The sequence below is a fragment of the Pseudorasbora parva genome, chromosome 9, assembly GCF_024679245.1.
Source record: "Pseudorasbora parva isolate DD20220531a chromosome 9, ASM2467924v1, whole genome shotgun sequence".
Classification (NCBI taxonomy): domain Eukaryota; kingdom Metazoa; phylum Chordata; class Actinopteri; order Cypriniformes; family Gobionidae; genus Pseudorasbora; species Pseudorasbora parva.
The window spans coordinates 2,205,001-2,232,080 of NC_090180.1; the positions used below are offsets into that span (position 1 = coordinate 2,205,001).

Here is a 27,080-nt window from a genome sequence, read left to right on the forward strand (position 1 = left end):
TTGGAGAAAAAACGCTTAACATGTAATTAAACGTGTTGCGTTCATTTTCTGGGCTCATCAGATTTTTTGTGCATAGTATACTCAATTAATATGATATTTCCTGAGTTTGGTGTGTTTTTAAAACTGTCTTAGTGCATTAAGCCACGTTAAGCGTTTTTCACATTAAAGGGGGGGTGAAACACTCAGTTTCAGTCAATCTCATGTCAATCTTGAGTACCTATAGAGTAGTATTGCATCCTTCATATCTCCGAAAAGTCTTTAGTTTTATTATATTTATAAAAGAAATATGGGCTGTACCGTCTTTCTGGAAAAAACGAGCACCTGGAGGTGTATCGTGTGGGCGGAGCTAAAGAATGACGAGCACACCCAAAGCGGTGACGTCCTCAAGCGTGGAGAAACCCATGGCTATCGATCTCAGCTAATAGATATATGATCCAGAATCAGATCCGGAGGCTGAAATAAATTGAACAGGAGAAACAGCAGCAGCAGGACGTCCGTCTCTGTGGTATGGACTGTATTTAGTGGCCGGTCAACATTAGTGTGTGTTTACTCGCAGTTTATGAGGACATGATTCGGTTTATGAACTATTGTATGCGACTAAACCGTAGCAGGAGCAAGCAAACCGGTTTTGCACGTCAGACTAGTGTAACGTTATACAGAACAACAATGGAGTCCGTTAGCGCATTTGAATGACGAAGCACGCGATCGTGTCGTTTACTGATGTTTCCTCACGCGACGATAGCCGACAGCACAGACATCTGAAGCAGTTTAACTCACCGGCTGCTTCCAAAGCAGGACCGAACCTTTATCGCTGGGACCGCTCCGTCAAAAACACACTTCTTTGGTATGATTTGGTGAAGCCCTGACAGCAGTGACCGTGGAGATCCACTTTGCGAAGCGACTGAAGCGATGTTGTGAAGCTTCCCGTCATTTCTGCGTTCAAATCTGGTCAAATGCAGCGCTGCCTTCCTGGAATGCTGTGCTGAAGCGTTGAAGTCGCTCGAGGTCACCCATAGGAATAAAGTGGAGCGCGGCGTCTGGATCGACTGGATCTGCAGCTGAGAGTGTTTATGGGCGTGCGTTTCCTCTCTCGCTCTAGTCACGCGCGCGCACACTACCGAGAGAAGAGCCCGTACGGCCCATACAAGGACCTTCCGCTCTATTAACGTCAAGCCGACCCATACTCGAAAAAAACTCTCCGAAACTTGTGAGAAACCGGAAGGAGTATTTTTAACACAGAAATACTCCATCAAACGTCCAACATTAGTTTTTGAAACTTTGTCTATGTTTAGGATGGGAATCCAAGTCTTTAACAGTGTAAAGCTCAGTATGCATGAAACAGCATTTCACCCCCCCTTTAAGCGTTTTAGAATGTCCCCCAGTTTAGCTCAAACAATGAGCAAGCAATGCTTCATTTATTTCAGTCTGTGAACGAACGAACCCTTCAGCAAAACATGCTCAGCTCAAAGTGAATCAGAAAAATCATGTTGGGCCCAAATCTTCATCAGTTTTACTGTCAGTCACTGAATGATTTTGTGTGTATAATATGCCACAGTTGACTTTATTTTACTCTCCTCACATCAGAAATGTTTGGTTTGTCTGTAAATGGTACTATTATCAAACAATATTTCTGAGTGTTTTTCCCCATCAGTGACACATTTAAAAGTGCTGTAGTACTCGAGACCAAAATTAATAGAAATTCTCACAAACCTCAAGATATTGTTGCAAAAAAGTACTGCTATCTGGATCTCTATATCACAACCTGATATAATTAAGCAATATCACAAGAGCAAGATCATTTGCTTATTTTACAAATTTGAGAATGACTGCAAACAGGATATAGTTTTTATACAAACATTAAAAAAATAAGAAAAATTAAATAAATAAGAAAATATTCTCCACACTATTAATGCATGTATGCACCTTTGTAGCACCTCTGCAGTGTGAAGAGAAATGCCATTGATAATGATGCCATTTGATTAGTAACAGCTCTATATAGTGTCTTAATCTATTGATATTTATTGATTACAAATAAGTAGGGCCGGGCAAGTTAACGCGTTATTATGGCGTTAACGCATTAATTAATTAACACCGACAATTTATCACGCATTAACGTAGTTATTTATTATTATATTGAAAGGCCGTTGCTCACTGCCTCTGAATACACACACAGACAAACCACAGGAGAATACAGCGCTGTCTGTAGCCTAAGCCAAGCTTGACATTATTTGTCTAGGACAAATAAAATATAAAAATAACCAGAAACATGAGAATGATACAAATTGTGTTGTTGTAGTTATTATATTCAATGTAAACAGCGATTTATGAGTGTATCTCTGCCTCTGGTACGTTAACAAGTCGCGTTGAGGCTCGCGCTGCCCGTCTCTTTGTGAGAGACGTTCGTGGAGAAACCAAAACAATTGAGCAGCGATATAAACTCACAGAAGAAACATACTGGGGTAAAACTGAGCTTTTTGTACTTGTTGATATTTATGATTTATGATATTGTTAATAACACAAGTCGACTTTGCAATCGTGAATTGTGTAGCATAAATGGTTTACCCTATAGTTCAATAAACAAGTAGCCTAATTAATATTAAGTTACTTACATTTTAGATCCAAACAACCTTTTTTGTTCCATTTCACCGATGATTTCACCGATGAAAATAGTTCCAAAAGAAAGCAACACTCAGTGCGGTGTTTTGTTACTGAATGATTCAGCGATTTGAATGAATCATTTGAATAAACGACTCAATGACTCGCTCATGAAGACGATCACTCGCTGCCCCCTATTGGCGGTTATGTTTAAAAGTATGATTGCATGTTTTATTGAGAACATCAATCTTATAACATTATTTATTGCAGCTGTATTTTTTGCAGTTTAAATTATTAAATTTGATTGGTAACAGCCTATTGTGTCTTTACTATTATAACTGAATTTATTAATCAAATGTAAGAATTTAACATGAAAGATGATGCATATATTTAATACGATTTATAAAAAAAGCCTTTATAAAATTAAATAACGCCCTGGGGTGAATATCACAAATGCAGATTTAAGTCGGCCGATGTAAAAGCTGACAGAACACTGATGAGAATATTACTACACAATCAACAGATGTATACCACCAATTTAATTTAATTTGATTAAATGAATGTTTAAGTTAATATTTACAAGAAATATTGTAACTGTTACTAACTTTTAACTGGTTTAAAAAGCACCTTATTTGTTTAAAGTGTTTGCAAACCATATGTTATTGCACTTTTGTTCATTTAGCAGCATTTTTGTATTCATTATTGAATTTTGCACATTCTGCGATTAATCGCGATCAATCAAAAAAAATCATGTGATTAATCGTGATTAAACATTTTAATCGTTACCCAGCACTACAAATAAGTCATTTCTCAGGTGATAATGTGGATCTTTATGAATTTAAGGAGTGCTGGTTTGGTCTTGGTCTCAACACACATTAGTAGGTCTCGTCTTGGTCTCGGATTAGGTGGTCTTTAATACAACGCTAACAATAATAAAAATAAAAATAAAAACATCAACAAAAAAAAATTATCAATCAAAATGTAATCAAAACAACCACTTTAATCAAATTGCCAGCATAAACAGCTAACAGATATCTTTACCATTTTTCTTTTTTAACCTCATAGTCGTACCTTGATCAATCTAAATGAATGCCCTTGTCTAAGAACCCAATCAGTGTTTTGTTTATCCAGTCTAAAGTTTTCATCCACAAATATTTCCATTCCTCGTCCTAGAAGATCAAACAACATTTCATTTCCAGCTGCTGCTTCTCCTGAGTTTTCACCATTTCCTCAGGTTTGAAATTAATTGCCGTGGCCCTGCAACGCTTTATGAAGGATTAATGAACTTGCCGTAGCCTCCTTTTGTTCAGCTGAAGATCCAGTAGCTTCAGCTGGCCCAATTAAGCCCCATTAAACCAAACATGCTTATGGTCACTTTTAATTTACTCCTCACCATTCCACATAATTAGAGCTCGCATAAGGCACAAGGCCTTTTAAAAGGTGAAGAGAGAGTAAGTCCTAGAGCATGAGGCCTGGTTGTGCTTTTCAAAGGCTGTCTAAAACCAACGTCTCTCCAGGTGCCTCCAAATTAGATCAGAGCTTTTGAGATTTAGCTCCTGGATAATATTAACTCTCCTCCCACTATATCTCCCATCGCTCAGGCCTCCCTCCTCCCCTACCGTGCCAATCAAACCATCTGGAGTAAATGGATAAACTGCTGCAGGAAACGGCTCCTGTAAGTGTATGTGATTAATTTAAAGGCTGCTGACGACTTTACATGACCTTTAGCTCGAGCTGACCACAGAGCACATCTCAGGGCTCCTCCATTTAGAGGAACCTTAAAAGAGTCTGTGTGTAGCTAGACAGGATTTGTGCTTTTGTTAAATTAGCCTTGATGATTGCACTGCTAAAAATGCTTTTCTTAGTATTTTTGTCTTGTTTCTAGTCAAAATTTCTAAAAATTAAGCAACATTTTCTACACAAGTACAAATTATTGTCTTGTTTTTGGGAAAAAATAAATCAAAATTAAGAGTTTTTGCTTAAAGTAAGCTAAGTAATCTGCCAATGAAGTGAGAAAAATAATGTTGTTTTATGTTTGCTCATGTTTGGCTGCTACTCTTGGGTTCTGTCAACTTGCCTGCAGTGGACTCATACATACACATCGCATTTGTGTTTAATTTAGTAGTTTTAATTGATTAAGTGTGTTTAACTTTCTTCTCCAGCATTACTAAAAGTAACAAAAAAGTAATGTAATGTAATGCATTTCTTTTTTCAACCTTCATATTTTCAAGACTCTTGTGATGATAAATCGACTTACAATAGGTTGAATGGCACGTCTGCCATAGCCTGATGGGGTCTGTATCGTTTTTAATTGTACTTTTAAACTTCGGGTTTCGGGTAGTAACCCGAGAACAAAAAGAACTACTAAATTCGACTGCTTTACGGCATATACGTCACTTCCACCAACACACACACTTCCTTACATTCGGACGTGCGAGCCCAACTTTGTTCGTCGGATAATATAGTCCTGTCTGAAGCAGCAGAGACAAATAAGAAAGAAAAGGTTTTGTTGGAGGAAAGCAATAAGAGGAAATGAAAAAGTGATGGGATTAAATGCAGGACGGGGATCAACATGTGACCAGCGTTTGCTCGTCGGCGTGAGCTGAAGGAGGCGTGCCCGACCGATGCTGTCCTGCTTGTTACGGTGATTACTGACCACTCAAACATTGAATTGAAGTATCATATAGATTCTGTAAAACGGTTACCAATAGACTACTATAATGACGCTGGCTTGTAAACGTGAGCATCGCGATTATTTGGCATTTGAAAAAAATGAAACCCATGAAATGATATTCATATGACATGCTGAAGCATATGCCACTGACTGTACCTGGGATGAAGACATTTCCCACGCGCCGCCAGAAGAACACCTGCATGTGAACTCCTCCTGCAGTGTTCAGGGGAACTGTTAGTGCTGCACCGACCCGCGGGCCGCTTTTATGAAGTTATTTGGCCCGCCCCGCACTACTGTATATATTTTTACAACCCGCCCCGCACCCGTGACCATTAAATAGACATACGGGGTCCGCGGGTTATGAGACGACCCGCGCATCACTAGTTCAGGGCTATCAGGGTGTCATGTCAACAAATGCACACGCGATGGCATCCCCTGATGTTGGATGACAGAGGTTAGGACAGTAGTTGAGGACATTATTTTTTCCCAACTGTAGGGGGACCCCGAGAGCAAAAGTAGCCAAGTGCTGCTTTAAGTAACGCAATATTGTATTAAAATAATGTATGAAAATGTACTTTCTCCAACACTGATGATAATATAATATTTTATAATAGTTGAGTATGCTGAGAAACTTTTATCATATTGGTATTCCCATCATTATATAAAAGCCATTCGGCACTTTTGCTCAGAGATGTGCTGAGGCGGGAAGTGCGGGTAATGCTAATGACTTGTAATTTCCTGATCAAATCCTCCTTTCTTTTCCCTATTATATCCTGTCATCTCTCCACTGTCCTGTCAATATAATTGGCAAAAGCTCCGAAATAAAATAGGCCACTGAAGCCTGATGTGTAATGGTTAATAGTTAACTCTACTTGCCAAACCTTAACACCCCCCCCCCCCCCCCCCAAACCTATTAGGATAACTGTAACATACTGTACATGCTCCAGTGCTGTATTATTCATTTCTGTCAGGACCAATATCGTCAAAGATGATTGATTGACTATTAGCATACAGTTTGGATTGGTGCTATGGTTGTGTTCTGGCCAAGAAGTTACAGGGAGCAGGGAGAGCAGTAACCCCTTTACTTAGTATTTTTGTCTTGTTTCTAGTCCAAACATCTAAAAATTCTTAAAACAAGAAGTATTTACTAGACAAGCAAAAGTAATTGTCTTGTTTTGGGAAAAAATAACTCAAAATGAAGGGAGTTTTTGCTTAAAATAAGATAAATAATCTGCCAATGGGGTGAGAAAAATAATCTTAAAACAACATTATTTTATTTACGTCATTGGCAGATTATTTTGCTTATTTTAAGCAAAAACTCTTTTGATTTTGAGTTATTTTCCAAAATAAGGCTAGTAATTGTTTCTTAATGTTAGAATATTTAGATATTTAGGCTGTGTGTCCACCAAAGCGTTTTTACACAGCTGGCTGGCGTTTTCAATTGTTTTCAATGGGAGCGCCGCGTTTTTAGAACGCCTGGATCGCACCGAGGTGCTGAGCGAGTATTTCGCGCTCACGCGCTGAGCGCTCAGCGTTTTTTACTGGTCGCCGAGAGTTGAAGCATGTTCAACTTTAAGTAAAACGCAGCGCTCATCACTGTCACTCTTCACTCAGCCGTCCAATCACAGTGGAGGAGGGGCGGGACAAATACAACACAGGCCAACCGCCACATTCTGCGTATCGTCATCAGATGACAACAAGCAATAATAACAGAACAAAATGATTTAAAACAAATGCCAGAGCAAATACTTTACATTGTATCTGCAATTTTATATAGAATCAATACAGGAACAAACTACCAGTGAAATCAGAAAGACCTCCGCGGATTTGCCGTATCATAACAACAAGCAAGTCTCAACTAAGGAGAAAAAACGCTGTCTGCCAAAACGCTCTCAAGCGCTCACAGCGAGGAGTTTTCAGCTGGCTAAAAACGCTTTGGTGGACACACGGCGTTAGACTAGAAACAAGACAAATATACTACATAAGAAATGCATTTTTTGCAGCGTGCAGATATCATTAAAATCAATATTAAATAATACAAAATAATTCTGGAATTTCGTCTGATTTAAATCCTGACTGACGAGAGGAGGAGCTGGGGATGGAGGAGGGTAAATAAGCTCAGGAGAACGTGATAGCTGCTGATAGTACTGATTATATAGCTTATATATGTGTGCTGCGACAGACGTCATATTCCTACAGGAAGACGTGATCAGCTGATGTGAGCTTGATTAACGTGACCTTACGATCGATATTTACAAACTGAAAATAGGAACCATTGATTTAATAAAATTAACTTCTACACCACATTTCACATTATCAGCACGATCTTGCTCTTAAGAATGGGGGAATATAAGTCATCCATCACCGTAGCGCTAGCGAAATCAAGCACATCGTAAGCGTTCACCTGAAGGTGGCCTTAAGGATTTGTCCTGATGTAATCTCTTTGGTGTGGTTATTGTAGCCATAGAAGAGGTCCCCAAACACAGTCTGGTTGGCTGGGATGTCAGCGGTGTCCCCACAGTCCACTCCCTCAGTGCAGGATTCTGACAGCGGCTGACACGAGCGGCCGTCTGATCCTCTCTTATAATCTTCAATACATCTACAAACATATGGCAAAGAGAAGATATGAGAGTAAAGTATAGCATAGATTGGTGAAAATGTATAAACCACCAACTCATTCTGTATTATTACCCACCCTCCCCTCCCCTCCCTCATTTTAGAATAATAGTAAAAAAAAAATCTAATCAGAATATGAGACCAACCAGGTCGAATCAAAATAATCTTTGATTGAGCATTTTCTAAAACCCAGTATACAATGCTAATAAAGCAATGCCATAAATTAAATTAATTTATTTCTGACTTGTGTATGTACAATATTGGTGATGAATGAGTTGCTGCAATCAGTATTTTGCTTAAAAGTAATAAAAAAAAATATTTTAGTTTTTGGTCCCACTTTATATTAGGTGGCCTTAACTTCTATATACTAACATATAAATTAATAATTTGATACAATGCACTTATTGTGTTTAGCCTAGAGATCTAGACGCACCCTAGCGGCAGCAAATCTAATCTGCCGCGAGTGTCGTCTAGCAACTCTCAATACCCTTCTGAGCTGTAAACGCCAAACTCTGGGTGGGCCAATCACATCGTGTGTAGAGTCGGTGGGCGGGGCCATAATGACGGCCGAGTAGCGTTTGCGTGTTACTAGTAAACACAGAAGCTGGCGAACGGCGGTCTTTCAAATCAGTTTTTTCCGCAACTCTGGAAGACTTGAGTTAATTTTTTCTCTGAGAAAAGAACGGCACTGAAGTCATTCTTAAAAAGGGAAGATGTGTTCTGAGTTTTGCCGACCGGTGAAATTTTAATCAATCAGCTCCGCTTCACCTTCGTTGCTCTGGTTGGTTGTAGCGCTATCCTATCGCGTGCAGAGGGAGTTTGAAAGACAGCCGTTTATCCGCCCCTCGGATTGAGCCGTCAATGGTGAGTTTCCTGATCTTGATGTGGCTCTGGCTTGTCGGGCTAATTGTGTTCCTATTGTTTTGAAAAACCCTTTTGTGATATTGAGGTGGGACACGGGTAAAATTGGGGACAGGTGTGGTGGTGTGCATAAAGACATCACTTCATAAAACGTTTACTACATTGAAACCTACCCAGAGGTACAAGTAATGATCTCACAGCGTACCATCTGTCTTGAATATAAGGTTGGCAATTCTTTTTATTTACTACAAAACAGTATCATCCTAATAGTGTGACAGCGCACAGGAGTCTTTTATATTTATGAAACTTTGAAACGTAGCTGTCACGCCTGCTCTGAACTACACAAGCAACAGAGAGAAAGAGCTGTCAGAGCTTAAACGCTCAGTCTCACTTCTCTTAGTAACACCACAGTTTTACAGGAAACTGTCATCAGCAAAGGTGAGACACATCCTCTCAGTTGCACATCCGTAACACAGACAGCGATTTAAGTGGCTTCAGATTGCCTGTCGCATTATCAGGATCTCCAGAGAAAAAGAGAATTATGCACATTTGTCACCTTTAGTCAATGCAACGCACCTATAACAGTCAACGAATGATCTCAGAGACTCAGAGAAAAAGTAGTTTTAGCAGGGAAGAAGGTTGCTATTTATTCTGACTGGGTCATATTCTCTGCGGATGCCACATGAAAGCTGAAGGAATGGTTAGTGATGTGTGATGCATGTGATGTCATGTCAGAATAAAAGCACTTCCACCAAGACATGACAGGAAAACATTTGAGTTGAGTTCCCTTAAAAAAAGGCATATATGTGCGGTACCGTCTAAAAGTCTGGGGTCAGCAATTTTTTGGTATTTTTAAATATGCATTAAATTGATCAAAAGTAATTAAAAAAATAAATAAATCCTGTCCTTTTGAACTTTTCATTCATTTAAGATGAATCATGGTATCATGGTTAAAAATGTATCAAAGCACTTGGAATCCAGGTGCAGAGTCCAAATCCAGACTATAAAATCTGACGAGAAAAGGAGAGAAACTCCTTACAGAAGAGCCTTAGATGTGGCCATACTTCTGGTGGGATGGGCTCTCACTGCCAGAGGCAAAGGAAGGTCACACGCCTCGTATGCCTCAGAGATGTAATAAATAGACAAGGACAAAGGACATGCTTTTGCTGAAGGCACAGACGCGGTAGCTGTGTTGTACCCTTTATAGATTCCAAGGCACGCCGTCACACGTCACGTGACATTGCGCCAATGCTATCAGACTTAGCTGGACATCAAAACAGAACTCGAAAGAGAACATAAATAATAATATTTTACAATATTAGTTTTTTTACTGTCCACTTAAACACATACCTTGGGTCTTTAGTGAAATTGAACAACCTAAATACATTTTTTTTTTTGGTTGATTCTACCTTCTTAGAATTCTTTAATCAATTCATTATAAACAATCTAACAAGAAATAAATAATTCAATTATAAAGGAATTGCTGTTTTCCCATTCATTTTGTGTAAAAAATCATATAGGGTCGCTTACGACCCGAGGTGTGTAGCAGTGTAAGTAGAGGTCGACCGATTCATCGGTTTAATCGGCACCAATAGCTGATTGGTGGAATAATCGGTTATCTGCAAAAAATCAATCCCCATAGTTTTTCCAGTTTGCGTCCGTTGCGGGAACGGCTGAGAAGGGTGCTGTCATTACACAGTAGCCTACGAGAGCTCTGAGAAGGGTCTGCTGGCATTATATAGCGCGAGAGCGGCCTCTAGAGGCCAAATGAAAAACTATCACTGTTTACATTAACACGTTAGGCTCCGCGCTTCACAGCACACGCTGCACAGAGCGCGCTGACACATCTGATACGCGTTTAAAACACCAACAGAGAAACGGTATGAATACAGAACACTTCAGTACATGTTGCCTAATCATTATATAGTAATTGATTTGTTGACTAGATGCTTTAGCAGGGGAAGAACAGCAGTATATGTACTTTGTCGTCATGGCTGACAGGAAGTTAACATTAGCAGCAACGGTTACCTCAAGCATTTAAAACGCTGTAAATGAGAAAAAAAAATTGATGTGAGAAACTGTATCATCCATCCAAAAGAAATATAAACACAACAGAAACGCATTAGATTTCAATACATATTTGTTATTTTTGATGAGAAAACCGTCTAGTGTTCTAAAAAAGCAAACTGTTTGGATTTATATGAAATTATAACACTTAATATAATACAATAATATTCGATTTGTAACATTAAGTAAGGTTAATAAATGCTGCAGAAGAAATATTGATTGTTAGTGTTATCTGTTTTTATGCAATATGAACTAACATGAATGATTAAGGTAGAATTGTATTGCTCGAATATTAATACATGCTGTAAAATGTACATTACATAATGCATTTAGTTAATGTAAGCTAGCTAAATAAATACATCCTTGTTAATACATGGGATTTGCAGTCTGTTACCTGGCATTTACATACATGTTTCTAGGTTATAGCTAAAGAAACATTTATTTGGAATATTTAATGTTTTAGTTATTTTCTGTAGAATTTTGTTTCTGTTAGAACTTCTCATTTTCATTTATTTATATTTACATATGCAATTTAACACATTTTCATGGTTGAGTACTTTTTATTTCTTGTAATAAAGTTCAGCACTGCTTTTTTAACTTTTTTATGCATTATTATAATTTTTTAATCTAGTATCTTTTTTTTTTTTTTTTTTTATCGGTCGATTAATCGGTTATCGGCAAGCAAGGTCCAACCTAGCTGTCGTTACCAGTAAAATACTCTCTCGGTCGACCTCTAAGTGTAAGTATATATTTATTTTTTTCTGCACAACAATAATTGAATCTTTGATGACTGAATCTCAGCTTTATTCCTCAAGGTGGCGATGTCTGATACACATTGATGAAGTGATGTTTCACTCATAGTCACAGCAGGCAGAAAACAAAAGAATAGCATCAGCAACACTTGAAATGTCTCAGCGATTTAATACTGAACGCTATCAAATATTCCTGTCACTGATGGTGGATCAGGTGAAGAAGCTGTCAGTGATGATGAAGATGATAGTTTTGAGAATATGTTTGAGATGGTGAATATGAACAGATGCTGAATGTACTGGGAAATGATGAGCTCTGATGAGGACAGTGATGATGGGATAAAACATCTGCTCATAATAAACCCTTACAAGCTCTGGAAATAAAAAACAAAACAAAAAATGTATTCTTCTATAATTGTTAATCTAAAATCAGGTGAGATTTATAGTATCATGATCCATCCGTGTTAGATAGAGAGCCGGGTCACTAAAGACCCGAATATGTAATAATGATTGGTGAAGCATTCATGCATTTAAGGGTTAAGGTGGCACAGTGGCTCAGTCCACAGTCCTTTCTGTGTGGAGTTTGCATATTCTCCGTGTCAGTGTGGGTATTCTAAATTGTCTGTACTGTGTGTGAGTGTGAATGTGTCAGAAAGGGCATCCGGTGTAAAACCAATGCCAAATCAAGTGAGTGTGAAGTGGACCCTGCAAATGAGTGGGAATAATGCTAGAAAGATGTATTTGTGATTAACTAAATGCAGTCTTTGTGAGCCTAGGAGACTTACTACTCCTACATAGGGTTGGGAATCGTGAGAAATTTTCCGGTTCCGGTTCCGATTCCGCCTAACGATTCCGGTTCCGATTCCGCCTAACGATTCCGGTTCCGATTCCGCCTAACGATTCCGGTTCCGATTCCGCCTAACAATTCCGGTTCCGATTCCACCTAACGATTCCGGTTCCGATTCCGGTTCCATTAAAATTATTAAACAAATAGTGGTAAAGGAAAAAGGCACAATACGCAACTTTAAACAATACTTTTTTGGGTTTATTACTTGCTCTCAAATTAATTTACAGTTGGCAATGTCAAAAAAAAAAAGTCCTGTACTATACATATATTACAGGATTAATCGAGCCATATGGAATTTATGGAAATTAAAATAAACATGTTCAAATTTACACCTCTGAAATTGTCTTATTGCATTTTCTCTCTCTGTTTTAGAGATGTTAACCGATGACCGTTTGACCATCAACGTTAACCGATCAAAGTTGTCGGTTAAAAAAAAAAAAGTGATCTCTAAATTAGGCTATTATAGACAGTGGACTAAACGCTACTACAGTTAGCCGTCTCATTCCAAAATCTTTTTGTGTGAAGTGAACATATCCCTCGCGCTCAATTTTTCATAACTCTCCTGTTTGTACTTAATAAACCAATAAAAACATTTGGCGCGAGGTCACAGCGTTTGGGTTTTTGGCTCACAAGGTTTGCAAAAAGTAAACACTCGAGGTTAGAGCCAGAGCTGACGACAGTATGAAGCGTGCATTCCGCATAAGATGGGCTTACATTTGGAAATATATATATATACATACATTTCAGTGGTAACACATAAGGTGTTGATCGTCTTTCTTTATTATTGTTAGCACTAACTTACCTCGAACTAAAGCGTCGTCTCTTCAGAGCTGTCATTTTCTTAAATGAGCCGCGGCAATGTTTCAAATGAGCTCATAACGCTAGACAAATGCCTTTATTTTCAACGCGATCACCATGTACCCAAACCATTTCGAAACTAATGAGCCATTGTCCTCTGATTACAAACAAGCTCCTCGGCGCTGTGTTTGCGGGACTCGAGCTGTGGGGGATTTTAAAAAAAGTGACGTGAGGGGAAAGGCGGCAGCGCTAGGACAGTGTGTGAGTGTGTGTGTGTGTGTGTGTGTGTGTGTGTGTGTGTGTGTGAGAGAGAGAGAGAGAGCGAGAGAGCGGTAGCGCGGCTCGCGGCTATGCTCCCAGCGCTTCACACACACATTGCACCAGAACCGTTTTCGGAACCGACACTCAGGAATTTCGCGCGGTTCCGGTATTTTTCAAAAATCAGTATCGGTTCTGCATAGGAACCGGTTCTCGGTTCCCAACCCTACTCCTACACTGTAAAAAAAAAAAAAATATTTAGAAAAAAAGTTACCTGGTTGCCTTAACATTTTGAGTTCATTGAAATTAAAATTTTGAGTTAATACAATGACAATTATTTGAGATTCGACAACCTTTATTAAAATATTATTAAAAGATTTTGTAGGAATATTGGGTAATTGTGTGTTTTATTTCTGATGACGCAGTGAAACATGCCAAATTGTGCTATTTTCATGATTTATCACATTGTTTATGTGGTTCAGATACAATAATATTTTGAGTTTCTATTTATTAAACAAATTTCCTTCATTGTATCAACTCAAATTTTTAATTTCAATAAACTCAAAATTTTAAGGCAACCAGGTTACTTACTTTTTTTTTTTTTACAGTGTAAGAGAAAACATTTTAAAATTCTTACCGACCCCTAACGTGAGACACTGTTTATTTTGAGCCCTACGGTCACACCTAATACAGACTGCAACTTCTTTTCCATTTTCTCAGTATGTGACAAAAGATTTTTTAACAAGATACAGAAAAAGAATCTAGCGGCTATAAATGCAGCTTGCGCGCATCGCCAACCTCATTTATTTTTCAGGTGAATGTGTGATGGCATTAGCATGTTTCAGCAAGTTCAGGATTGCCAGTTGTTAATTCGAAGCCATACTCACGCTCAATTTAAATATACATCGAGACAGAAATGTGGGAACAGGTAAAAAGTGTGGCAATTCACACTCAAGACACAAACAGCCACCGTGGATTAAGAAAGAACGTGTAAAATGAGTTAAGGTGCTGTGAACGGCATGAATAACCAAATAACCCAAAAATAGCAGGTGTGAATTCCAGAACACTTCCTGCTGTTTTAAAGACGCATAACTGTGACCACAAAATAAATACATGTGGAGAAAGCATCGTGAGCATGTCCAGTATGTGGGGTAAAGTGTGTAATCTCACCCGCAAAACATCTGGATGTTGTAGAGAGTAGGGTCCTCCTCCAGAGGTGCCAGCTGCTGAAGGCACAGCTGTTCACAGCCCCCATTAAAGCCGTCAGAACAGTCAATGCCAATGTGGTGGTCATAGCAACCGGTGCCATCCTTCATCGGGCTCAAACCAGGAGGACACTGAGAGAAAAAATCATTTCAAACATCATCTGACATGTCATAATATTACTTTTATCTTTGGTATGACGCAATTTCAGCATGCATGGCTATACTACAGCAATAAACATGATTATTGCTTAGGGCTTACAATGTGTTGTACTATTATGTATGTGTGTATAAAGATGGGGTGTTATTTCAAAACCGTTTTACAAAACCGACTCGGCCCGAGTCCAATAACAAACTTGTAGCCAATCAGCAACAATACAGCTAGTCCACGGTTCAATGCACACCTCGGTTTTTAGGTTTGGTTCGTTTTTTTTGCTATTCTATTCTTAGGCGACGGGAATAGAAAGAGGTTAAGGAGAAAATGTTTTATTGCAATACTCTTTCTTTATTTTACTTCGAAGACTTGAAAACCCTAACTTAAACTTAACACTTTACCCAAAAAACCCTTGTACACATAATATAAAATAAATCTATATAAAGATTTACAGTGGCAGCTCAGAGATGAAATCGGATGAATAAATGTAGGCTTAAATTAAAACTACATAGTCTTCAATATACAACATTTGTTAAAAGCTACTGTATTAAAGGTCTTTTTTTTTCATTAACATCAGTTTAGAGGTGAACTGTCCCTTTAAGGACAAGTGTTCACTGCGCTGCTGCTGTCAATTGAAGAACTGCTCACATCTCATATACGGACGCACGCGATTTTACTTTCACTTTGGATATAACCGACTGTGTTTATATGTTTACCTTTGTGTGTATCTGACAGTATTAGCTCAGTAAGACTGTCCAGTAATCTCGTGTGTTTGACAGACGTTTAGTGTGCGCGCTCAATTCAAAACAGTGCATAAGCACGCCAATGAAATGTTTACCGGCAAGGCTTTAAACGCGGCTAAACGCCCCTAACTTTAGTGCATATGATTGGATATTTGCTCATATCAGCGCGTAGACTCAAAGGCAAACTCAAAAAGAGCCGAAATAAACTGTGAGGAATATTTCAAACGGAGGGAAATGGAAATAATTAATTGAATGCAAAATCGAAAAAACCGCACTTCACCAGTGCATATTGAACCGTGAGTTCCGTACCGAACGGTCTAATATTATATTGAGTATTGTGGCATCCCTAGTGTCTACTATTGATGATAAGAAGAGAAGCTCAGTGCATGTCATTATTCAAAACACACGACACATGACGGACATTAGCCGAGAACTAACATATGCTGGATTTTGCTTGAATATGCTCATGTGTCATGTTCACTTTAGTTTGTGATCGTATTGTGGCTCACTTCAGCGATAATAAAGACCTGTTCATCTCCACACCGTATGGAGCATCTAAATCTCCTCACTGTGTGTTTCAAGCATCAGCTCACACAATGTGTCCCACAAGTTTCCTCTTTTCATGATCTATATAACCCTTATCCGGCCATAGTTGTAATATGTCGTTAGCTTGACTATCAAGTTGTTCATGAGAACGTTTTGTGTTTTTGTAATGTATATTCACTTTTTCATTGAATATTCTGTGGATTAGTAACACAGATTCTGCCATCCTGATCACTCTGTCGGGGTTTATTCTCCGATAACAACCGGCTGGGTGTACATTATCCCTTACTTAAACGTTCCTGAGTGTTTCAGTTAATATTCAGTAGAACACCAAGTTTGCTTTTACCAAAAGAAGAGGTATATGTGACATGATTTTTTTTTTTTTTTTTTAATTTTTTATCTTTTTTTTAAATTGTTAAATTTAAAAAATAACACCAAAGTTGCACTTCCTTGCACCTTTTTCTTCTGTCTTTTCCCCAAGCTAGTGATGCCACACAATGTTTTCTGTCAGTTTTTGGCTTCAAAAGGGATTTGTTAGGTTGTTTTTTACCTGCCCAGGATAAAATGCGCTTTCACACCTTAAGTTATAAGCTTCATACCCGCCCTCTAGCGACGGGTGCCCATACAATAGATTCAAGATGCTTACATGACATAACCTGAACATGTTGAGAAAAGCTTTCCTGCAAAAGAACCACTACCCATGTAGGAAGCCACATTCTGAAACGAGAAAGAAACTGAAATAATTCAATATTTTGTTTTCAGTGAAATTTCTACAAAAGAACAATTCTCTACAATTAGACCCTCGCTATTCAAGAATCATTAAAATGAGAGGTTGAAAGGGCATCATTTTCTATCACAGTGGGTTTGATTCACGACCACACAGCTGTTATAATACAAATGCATTCAGAGAGAGTAAAACTGTATAGCTCTTTAACAAAATGAAACTAAAGACTCTTTGTCCAATATAATTCAATTGCTAATAATCTTTGGTTATTGATACAAATTATATTTATATATATAAAAACTAAACTAAAACAAATCAGTCCATCTCACCATTATATAAACTTCACCACCTCACTTCCTCAGTTTCTTCGGTGGCAGGTTGGGTATAAAACACATTTTCTGACCGCCACCTTTTCACTTGACCTCATTCGTATTAGGGATCAAAGCCCAGATGTTGGTAATGCATCTTAGTAGCACATCTTGTCCCTGGATGCATCCGTATTGATTTTGTCAGTAAGCTACAGCTGACAAGACACCTGATTTATTACCAGCAATGTAGAGAGCGCAGGACACAGAGTCGCTTAACTCATCTGTGGCACATTCCTTAAATCACAAATTCCCAGTTTGATCAGCTGGACAGAGGACATTATCAAGGAAAGGCGAGGGTTGTGCGACAGAAAGCACATTTTTCACCTGATTTAACTGCTCATTCTCATTTGACATTATGACAGTGCTTTAAATGTGCAATACTGAATAAAAAAATAATAAAAAATTAGTAAGTAGATACAAAAAAAAAAAAAAAAAGTAAAGATTTTGCACGTGTTTCTCAGCAAGACCGACAAGGAAATGTGTGCTTTATGTGATTTTACCAAGTCAGGACTATTAAATGAATAAGCTAGAGATTTAGTGTAAATGCATATACATTTTTTCACAACCACCTAAACTATACTGACAAAAGTATTGGGCCGCTCCTCAAAATCACTGAGTTCAGGTGTTCAATCTCTTCATGGCCACAGGTGTATAAATCAAGCTCTAGGCCTGCAGACGCTTCTACACACATTAGTGAAAGAATGGGTCGCTCTCAGGAGCTCAGTGAACTCAAGCGTGGGGCCGTGATAGGCTGACACCTGTGCAATAAGTCCATTCCTGACATTTCCTCACTACTAAATATTCCACGCTCAACTGTTAGTGGGATTATAACAAAGTTTTGATTGGGAGCAACAGCAACTCAGCCATGAAGTGATAGGCCAGGTAAAATCCCAGAGTGGGGTCAGCACATGCTGAGGGTCATAGTGCGCAGAAGTTACCAACTTTATGCAGAGTCAACAGCCTCAGCACTCCAGACTCCTGTGGCCTTCAGATGAGCTCAAGAACAGTGCAGAGAGCTTCATGGAATGGGTTTCCATGGCCGAGCAGCTCATCTAAGTCTTACATCACCAAGAGCAATGCAAAGTGTGGGATGCAGTGGAGTAAAGCAGCCGCCACTGGACTCTAGAGCAGTGAGACGTGTTCTCTGAGCGACCAATCATGCTTCAGTCTGACAATCCCATGGACGAGTCTGGGTTTGGCAGTTGCCAGGAGAACGGGACTTGCCTGACTGCATTGTGCCAAGTGTAAAGTTTGGTGGAGGATGGATTATGGTGTGGGGTTGTTTTCCAGGGGTTGGGCTTGGCCCCTTAGTTGGAGTGAAAGGAACTCTTAATGCTTCAGCAAGACAATTTGGTCAATTCCATGCTCTCAACTTTGTGGGATCAGTTTTGGGACGGCCCCTTCCTGTCCCAGCATGACTGCGCTCCAGTGCACAAAGCGTCGCTCCATAAAGACATGGATGAGGAGTTTGGTGTGGAGGAACTTGACTGGCCTGCACAGAGTCCTGAGCTCAACCCGATAGAACAGCTTTGGGATGAATTAGAGCGGAGACTGAGAGCCAGGCCTTCTCGTCCAACATCAGTGCCTGACCTCACAAATGAGCTTCTAGAAGAATGGGCAAAAATCCCCATAAACACACTCCTAAACATTGTCCCAAAAGACGTCCTAAAAATCTTGGCAATATAATGTATCATGTACATAAAAAATACATTAATAAAGTTCTGTAGTTGAAGAAAATAAAATATTTGGGAAATAAAAATATATTCAGATTGAAATATATAATATAAATAATAACAATGTAATATAATATAATTTATATAAAATGACAAAGGATTACATTAAAATCCATCAAAATATATTTATGTAATTATATTTGAACAACAATATCAGCATATTATTTGCATATTTTATAACATTTACAAGTATTTATGAAATGTCCTTTAGTAGCTCTATACACTGTATAGAAAAACCATGCTTTTGTAGAAATGGAACAATTCTCTTCAATACCCTTTTTAGTGGACTAAAATGTAAAATGCCTCAGTGCCAACCGAGGTCAAATACATATTTACGGTGATTGATTCTGCCGTCTATTCCAATCTTTTCTTTGTGACCAGATTTAAAAAGAATGGATGAGTCAAAGCATTAGTGTGAGGAAATGGGCAATTTATAATAATTATTTAAAATGCACTGCTCAGATTTGAAGAGAATGAAAGCGTGCATGAAAATGGCTAGAACAGCTTGTACAATTCACAAAAAAAAAAAAACCTGGGAACTTGTTCTGGAATGCCCTTGCGTCCATCTAAAAGCGAATAATGCAATTCCTGAGTCATAGTTCAATATTATTGCCGTCTTCTCTCTGAGCTCAAAGCATCCTTGATTGAAAAGCACTTTGTAGCACAGACGACATGGTGAGACAGTTAATGATGCCAGAGAAGTCATGAAGGTTTTAAATTCAAGATAAACTGAAAAAGCCCTGAACTACTGAGCCTTTTAATCTCATTTCCAAATGGGGATCTAGTCCCACCGCTTTCCAAAGCTTATGAGAATTGCCCATGTGATTTTGTCATATAGGAACAAATCCCTTTCAGACTGTCGGATAAGCTATGCAAATCTAAAAACTGAAATTTTTTTGTGTGTTGTTGTTAAAAAAAGCCGTAAAGGAGGGAGAGAACAAAGGAGAAAGAATGTAATATATATATATATATATATATATATATATATATATATATATATATATATATATATATATATATATATATATATATATATATATATATATAATATTATAGACAGACAGACAGACAGACACAGACAGACACAGACAGACAGACAGACAGACAGACAGACAGACAGACAGACAGACAGACACACACACACACACACACACACACACACACACACACACACACACACACACTTCCCCATACCCCTAAACATACCCATCACAGGAAACATTCTGTATTTTTACTTAAAAAAAATAAAATAAATCATCCTGTATGATTTATAAGCCTTTTAAAAAAGTGGGAAAAAAGTGCACACACACACACACACACACACACACACACGCACGCACACACACACACACACTACTTGTTTCTTGCCACATAAACCCATGCTGAAACCCATAAGGTATCAGATTTACTGACAACATTTGCAAAACGTCCAAATCGTAAACGCGCAGAACAAGTTTTTATTTATTTTTTTATTTATTTTTTTGCACCCTGATAATTAAACAACAGATTGTCATTATTTTTTAACAGTTTTCCACTGCCTACTGAGTGCTACAACAAAGCAATCATCAAATCAGTGTAATTACCATATAAAGCTTAAATTAAATTTAAGAAAAAGAGAGCCAGAATTATAGCAACAATTATGTTTTTACTAATAACACTACATTTAATCACTGACAGAGTTAACAAACTAATATATACAAAAAAAATCTGGTATGGTTTGAGCAAATATATTATTTTTCTTCTTATTCAGTATGGTCAACCCGAAAGTCTTGCTTTAGGGATTCTAGCCGGCTCCATTAGCATGGCCAAATGTCTGCTGGCCCCGACTGTCCCTCTACAGCAGTCACAGAGATGGAGACAGTCCTTTATAAGCACCTTTTGATCCTGGGAGGAAAGGTAAAAACCAGTGGTGTTTGCTCCCCGCTGAGCATCTGGATCACTCCTACAGAGATTGCACTCTGGAGACCTTTGCCAAGAATTGACTAGGAACTCAGAAGTGCTTAACAGCCAGAACATGATCGGAGACAGAAGAGCATTTGGAGACGGTGAGTGGGCTGCCGATGGAGAATCATCAGTAAAGCGGAGAACTCCAGCACCCGCGGATGACCTTTACTCAAGCATACTCAGGTCAGAATGCTTTCTTCCTTTTTCTTTTTTATTAATTTTATTTTTATGAAAATGCATATGTACCACAACCATGATAATTTAAATAAATGGCAAACAATTGTGAAATCTCACTCTCACACACTCTCTCACACTCTCTCACACACACACACACACACACACACACACACACACACACACACACACACACACACACACACACACACACACACACAAACCTACCCATCACAGGAAACATTCTGAAATTTTACTTTCTCAAAAAAACTCATCCAGTATAATTTATACGATACTTTGCTCATGGGGACCAAAAATGTCCCCACAAGGACAACACAAATGTCCCCACCCCCCCCACACACAGAGACACAAACAGACACACTCACACACGTTTGTTTTTGTGACATATGCGGACAATCCATAGGTGTGATGGTTTTTATACTGTACAAACTGTATTTTCTATACCCTTACACTGCCCCTAAACCTACCCATCTCACACACGCACACGCACACGCACACGCACACACAGCCCCTAAACCTACCCATCACAGGAAACATTCTGCATTTTTACTTTCTCATAAAAACTCCTCCTGTGTGATTTATAAGCCTTTTGAAAAGTGGGGACATGGGTAATGTCCTCATATTTCACCCTCTCCTGTAATACCTGTCATACCCATTGTATGTCATTATACTTATTTGTGTCCTCATATGTCACAAAAACATGCCCACACAAACACACACACACGCATGCCTAAAAATGCCCTGTACCAGTATCTGTCAGCAATATCAAAAAGTCTCTGAACACGCTTGGCTGGCTTGCTCAGATCTAGAGAGGATCCAATTTGTTTTCCATGTTGACGGCTGGACGTGCGACGGGCACCCTGATGTGTCCCACAAAAGCTCTCAACACCTAGTGCGCAGGAGGGGAAGAACTAATTAATCACATCATCATTTAGCGATTATCAGAGTATTTCCAAAACTAGCGCACTGTTCCTCTCCCCAGGAGTGCTATACATCAGCCAGAGCAGATCGCAGCGAGTCCGCGCATGCAGACTGCTATATTAACACACACACATTCACACACACACGCAGCAGTGGCACGGCTGTCCTCAGACAAGGTGTTAATTGATTAGGGGTGGAATGAGGCTCTCGGGGGGGCCGTAGCGAGCTCTTATGATTGGACAGATTGAAGCATCATTTTTATAGCTTCAGTCATCTGTTAATTACAAAGCATCAAGCTATGGGCACAACAGAAGGGTGTGTTCTGATTAAGAGGAGCGGGATGAATATAGAGCTGGAATTTCTGCTAAATATGGAGGAGGCCATAACATCTGTTTCATCAGCATTAGGTTTGGAGCTGTCCATCCAGCTTTACCTGAAGGAAACATCAGGGCTTGCAAGGTAGCAGATAAATACATACAAACAGATGCAAGACAGAAGAGATTAATCCATCACATTTCAGTGTGTAAGCAATACACCTAATCATCCTCATCATAAATCCATCCGAACAACAGAAGACACAGGAACGCATTAAGTTACTGTCTAATGCTCAATATCATCAAGAGTAATTTTATTCAAGCATGAAAAAAATAATAAATAAAACTAACCAAGTGATATTTATAAATTTATTTACATAAATAAGAGCTACATGTTAGTAAAAAATGAAGTGTTATAAAATGAGCCCACAGGGAATAACATCAGAAAATAAAAACAGCTATATATATATATATATATATATATATATATATATATATATATATATATATATATATATATATATATATATATATATATATATATATATATATATATATATAAATATTAATATAAGTGAACCTGGAGCACAAAACCAGTCGTGCGTCTCACGGGTATATCTGTGGCAAAAGCCAACAGTACACACTGCTACACACACACACCGCCCCTAAACCTACCCATCACAGGAAACATTCTGCATTTTTACTTTCTTAAAAAAACTCATCCTGTGTGATTTATAAGCCTTTTGTAAAGTGGGGCCATGGGTAATGTCCTCATATTTCACCCTCTCCTGTAATACCTGTGTCATACCCATGGCATTATACACATTTGTGTCCTCATGTGTCACGAAAACATGCCCACAGACATGCACGCGCACGCACACACGCGCGAAATTATCCATTTTTCTTTTATGCTGAAAATCATTATGATATAAAGATCATGTTCCACGAAGATGTTTTGTAAATGTCCTACTGTAAACATATCACAATATATATTATTAGTAGTAATATGCATTGTTAAGGACTTTTGTTTTGGACCCTCAGATTCCAGATTTTTAAATAGTTGGATCTCCAAATAACAAACCATACATCAACGGAAAGCGTATTTATTCGGCTTTTAGGTGACGCTTAAATCTCAGTTGCAAAAAATGGACCCTTATGACTGGTTTTGTGGTCCAGGGTCACATATAATGGGATGTGCCCATCCTCATTTGGCTTCTATGATTTTCCCTAATAGAGTAAAAAAAAGCATGGAGAGCACCGGCTTTAAAGATTAGTTGCAATTTTGCATGTTTGGTCAGGATTTAAACACTTAAACAAAAACTATAGTACTTAAATTTAAAGAACTAATACATTGTTAAAACAAACGTGTAAGTCACTTAAGGCGGGCGTACACGGTGTGATTTTTGCTGTCGTACGACAGTCTCTCTCTCTCTCTCTCTCTCTCTCTCTCTCTCTCTCTCTCTCTCTCTCTCTCTCTCTCTCTCTCTCTCTCTCTCTCTCTCTCTCTCTCTCTCTCTCTCTCTATCTCTCTATCTCTCTCTCTCTCTCCCTCTCTCCCCCTCTCTCTCTCTCTCTCTCTCTCACACACACACACACACACTTCTCTGCTTTTCAACAAATCATTGCACACATCTTTTTTTTTTTTTGTATCTGAAACTATAGCAGCAAAATTAAAAGCTCCGGTGAAGACACATATCTTCATGTGAAGAACAGAGTTGATCTTGATGTTTTAGTCGCTGAAACGAAGATCCCACTTCCCCATGAACGAACTCATTCATAACTCATTCATAACTCATTCAAATGATTCAAAAGACTCTTGAGCATGACGCAATTGGTCACAAGACACACGAGAGCCAATGACATTTCACTATGAAATCTGACGTAACAGGCGGCAATATTTGAAATATGATTTCATATTTCAATGGAGATGGAGATGCTGATCACTTTTGGGGATTTTCTTCATGCAAATCAATCGTTTGGCCTCGGAAAACATGGATTATTTATGTCATGTTCACACACATGGGTAGGTTTAGGGATGGGTTGGGTTGGATTACATGTTAAAAGTGTCTAAATAGCATAAATAAGATAAATGTAAATGAAATTATGCTTGCTGATTTAATTGAGAATCACACTCCATGTCATAATGGCAAAATCATAAATCAATAAAATTTCACCATGACGATAACAAAATGTACGACTGAAAATCGATTGAAATGTTTTAACTCATCATCTTGTAATGCATGTCATTCCAGTTTTACTAAGTATGAATTATCATATGCATTGAAAGACAACAATACTCAAGCACAGTAAAAGCCACAATCTCACTTCTCTCCTGCACGAGTCTCTTCAGGGCTTAAGCCGGGCGTACACCGTGAAATTTTTGCAGTCGTTTGCTCACACTCGAGTGGAAATAGCTGATGCTCGTATGGTCGCGGCTTGTAGTGTGTGAGAGGAATTACAAAACGAACATGTTACAAGCATCTCATAACCTCACGATAATTTTGAAACATGTCGGCTTTTCAACAGTGTATAGGCTGTTCCCTGTTGCAAAATCATACACAACCCCATCACATAGGCTAAATCTAGTATTATTAGACTATAGCTCAGTGGCTGCAACCATACAGCATGCGCATACACTGTTACACACACACACCGCCCCTAAACCTACCCATCACAGGAAACATTCTGCATTTTTACTTTCTCATAAAAACTCCTCCTGTGTGATTTATAAGCCTTTTGTAAAGTGGGGCCATGGGTAATGTCCTCATATTTCACCCTCTCCTGTAATACCTGTGTCATACCCATGGCATTATACACATTTGTGTCCTCATGTGTCACAAAAACATGCCCACACACACACACGCGCACGCACGCACACACACGCGCACACACAAACACACGCACACACAAACACACTCTCTCTCTCTCTCTCTCTCTCTCTCTCTCTCTCTCTCTCTCTCTCTCTCTCTCTCTCTCTCTCGCGCTCTCTCTGGTGGTTTCTGTTGAAAGGAATGGCTGCTATTCTCTGCTTTTCAACAAATAATTTGCACACAAAAATATTTTTTTCTTTCTTTTTCCTCTCAGAAGAAAGCAAAACTGAAAGCTCCTGTCTATGTGTTTAGCGCCAACACTCACGTGATTGCCGCCGGCTCGCCGTCCGGTACAGTCGTGCTGCTTTGACTCCATTATCAAGTTAACTGACTAGTGTGCAATATCTCACGACCTCCTGAGTATCCAAACTCGCACAATGTATGGCGCCTTTACTGTACATGAATTATGAGTGTCCAGAACTTCTGATTGAGGCTGTGACCTCCTAATTAAACTCCTTTCCACAAATATTTAGAAATAAAAACAGTTTTTTTTATTAGTCTTATTAAGCACAAACAATCATACAACCATAATCAAAGTACTCTCTTAATAATCAAAGTGCAAACAGAGACTAAGAGGCGGTTACAACTACACAGCCCAGCCTAAGATAGCTTTGATATTGGGGAGAGGTTATTGTATGCAGCCTAATTTGCACTCATCAGGGAGCTCGCATTTTACTTTCCCTTTCAAATTTGTGATTGCATGTACTCTTGCTGCGTCCCAATTCACCTACTGATACTGCGACCTACACGTATGTGCTCTTTTTGTGAAGAAAAAGTACATACTTTTGAGTGTGTAGCAAGCTTTGGGACATACTACTTTGTCATCTTTCACAGAGTCTGTCTAGTTGCGTGCATCCTGTCAACGTTAAAATTATCAACATTTAATTTAATTTCCTATCGCATGGGAGAGAAGTGTAGTGGCACGTTGATCTGCCATGTGTGTGTCTTTAATGCAGACTCTCCTTGTGTGTTTGTAATTTAAATATAATGATGCATTTAAAAGGTAATGGCTAAACGTGTCATTACAAAAGTTTCAGGTACAATAAGTAAGGGCTAATGTCCACCCAGCCGGTTGTTATCGCAGAATAAACCCCGACAGAGTGATCAGGACCCCGATGCGAAGCGGAGGATATTGATATTGAGGATATTGATAGGATATCAAGATATTGTCTTGAGGTTAAATATTTTATTAGCTCTTCCGCAAAGCTTCTGCGAAGAAAAAGAGTTCCAACCTGCTTTTAGCCTTTATCTATTGCTGCTAAATGTTGAAAATGAATGCTGAAAGGGTTAGTTCACCCAAAAATGAAACCAAGCCTCTGATTTACTCACCCTCAGGTCATTATAGGTGTTTATGACATTCTTCTGTCAGACAAATACAATCAGAGTTATATTTAAAAAGTCCAGGCTAACGTTAATCCCAGCAGTAGTTGTAGTTGTGTTTGAAGTCCATAAAAAATGCAGCTGTCCGTCAAATAACGTGCTCCACACGACTCCGATGGGTTAATAGAGCCTTCTGATTCCAATCGATGCGTTTGTATCAGAAAAATATCCATATTTAAAACTTTATAAAGGAAACCCGCCCTGAAGTCTTCCATTGTAACCCACGGCTGTTTAAGCCACAAGATGGCGCCAGCGTTAAGCACAGAAGTAGATCCGGTCAAGATAACTCGCAGTACCCGGATGAGCGGTGTGTGTTATCTGGAAATAACATACCGCTGGAATGCGCGATTGACCAATCAGAATCAAGTATTTCACAGAGCCGTGTAATAAAATGTGGATAACACTGAATGAATATATTTTTGTCAGGTTAAATACTGATAATTGGTCATTCAGACCCCTTTATCTAAGGGTGCGTTCACACTTGTAGTTCGGTTCGTTTGGTTAGTTTGGTCCGGACCAAAAAA

At 38.7% G+C, this 27,080-nt stretch overlaps 1 protein-coding gene across 3 annotated transcripts in view; it reads right to left on the reverse strand.

The window, feature by feature from the left end:
- astn1 (astrotactin 1) overlaps positions 1 to 27,080 on the reverse strand; it is a 423,229-nt gene that overhangs the window by 204,065 nt on the left and 192,084 nt on the right. For all 3 annotated transcript variants that reach the window (XM_067453477.1, XM_067453479.1, XM_067453478.1), the window contains 2 exons: positions 14,636 to 14,802; positions 7,674 to 7,868 (listed from right to left, as the gene is read on the reverse strand). In XM_067453477.1, coding sequence (XP_067309578.1) covers positions 7,674 to 7,868; positions 14,636 to 14,802 — 362 coding nt within the window. The remainder of the gene's footprint in view (positions 1 to 7,673; positions 7,869 to 14,635; positions 14,803 to 27,080) is intronic.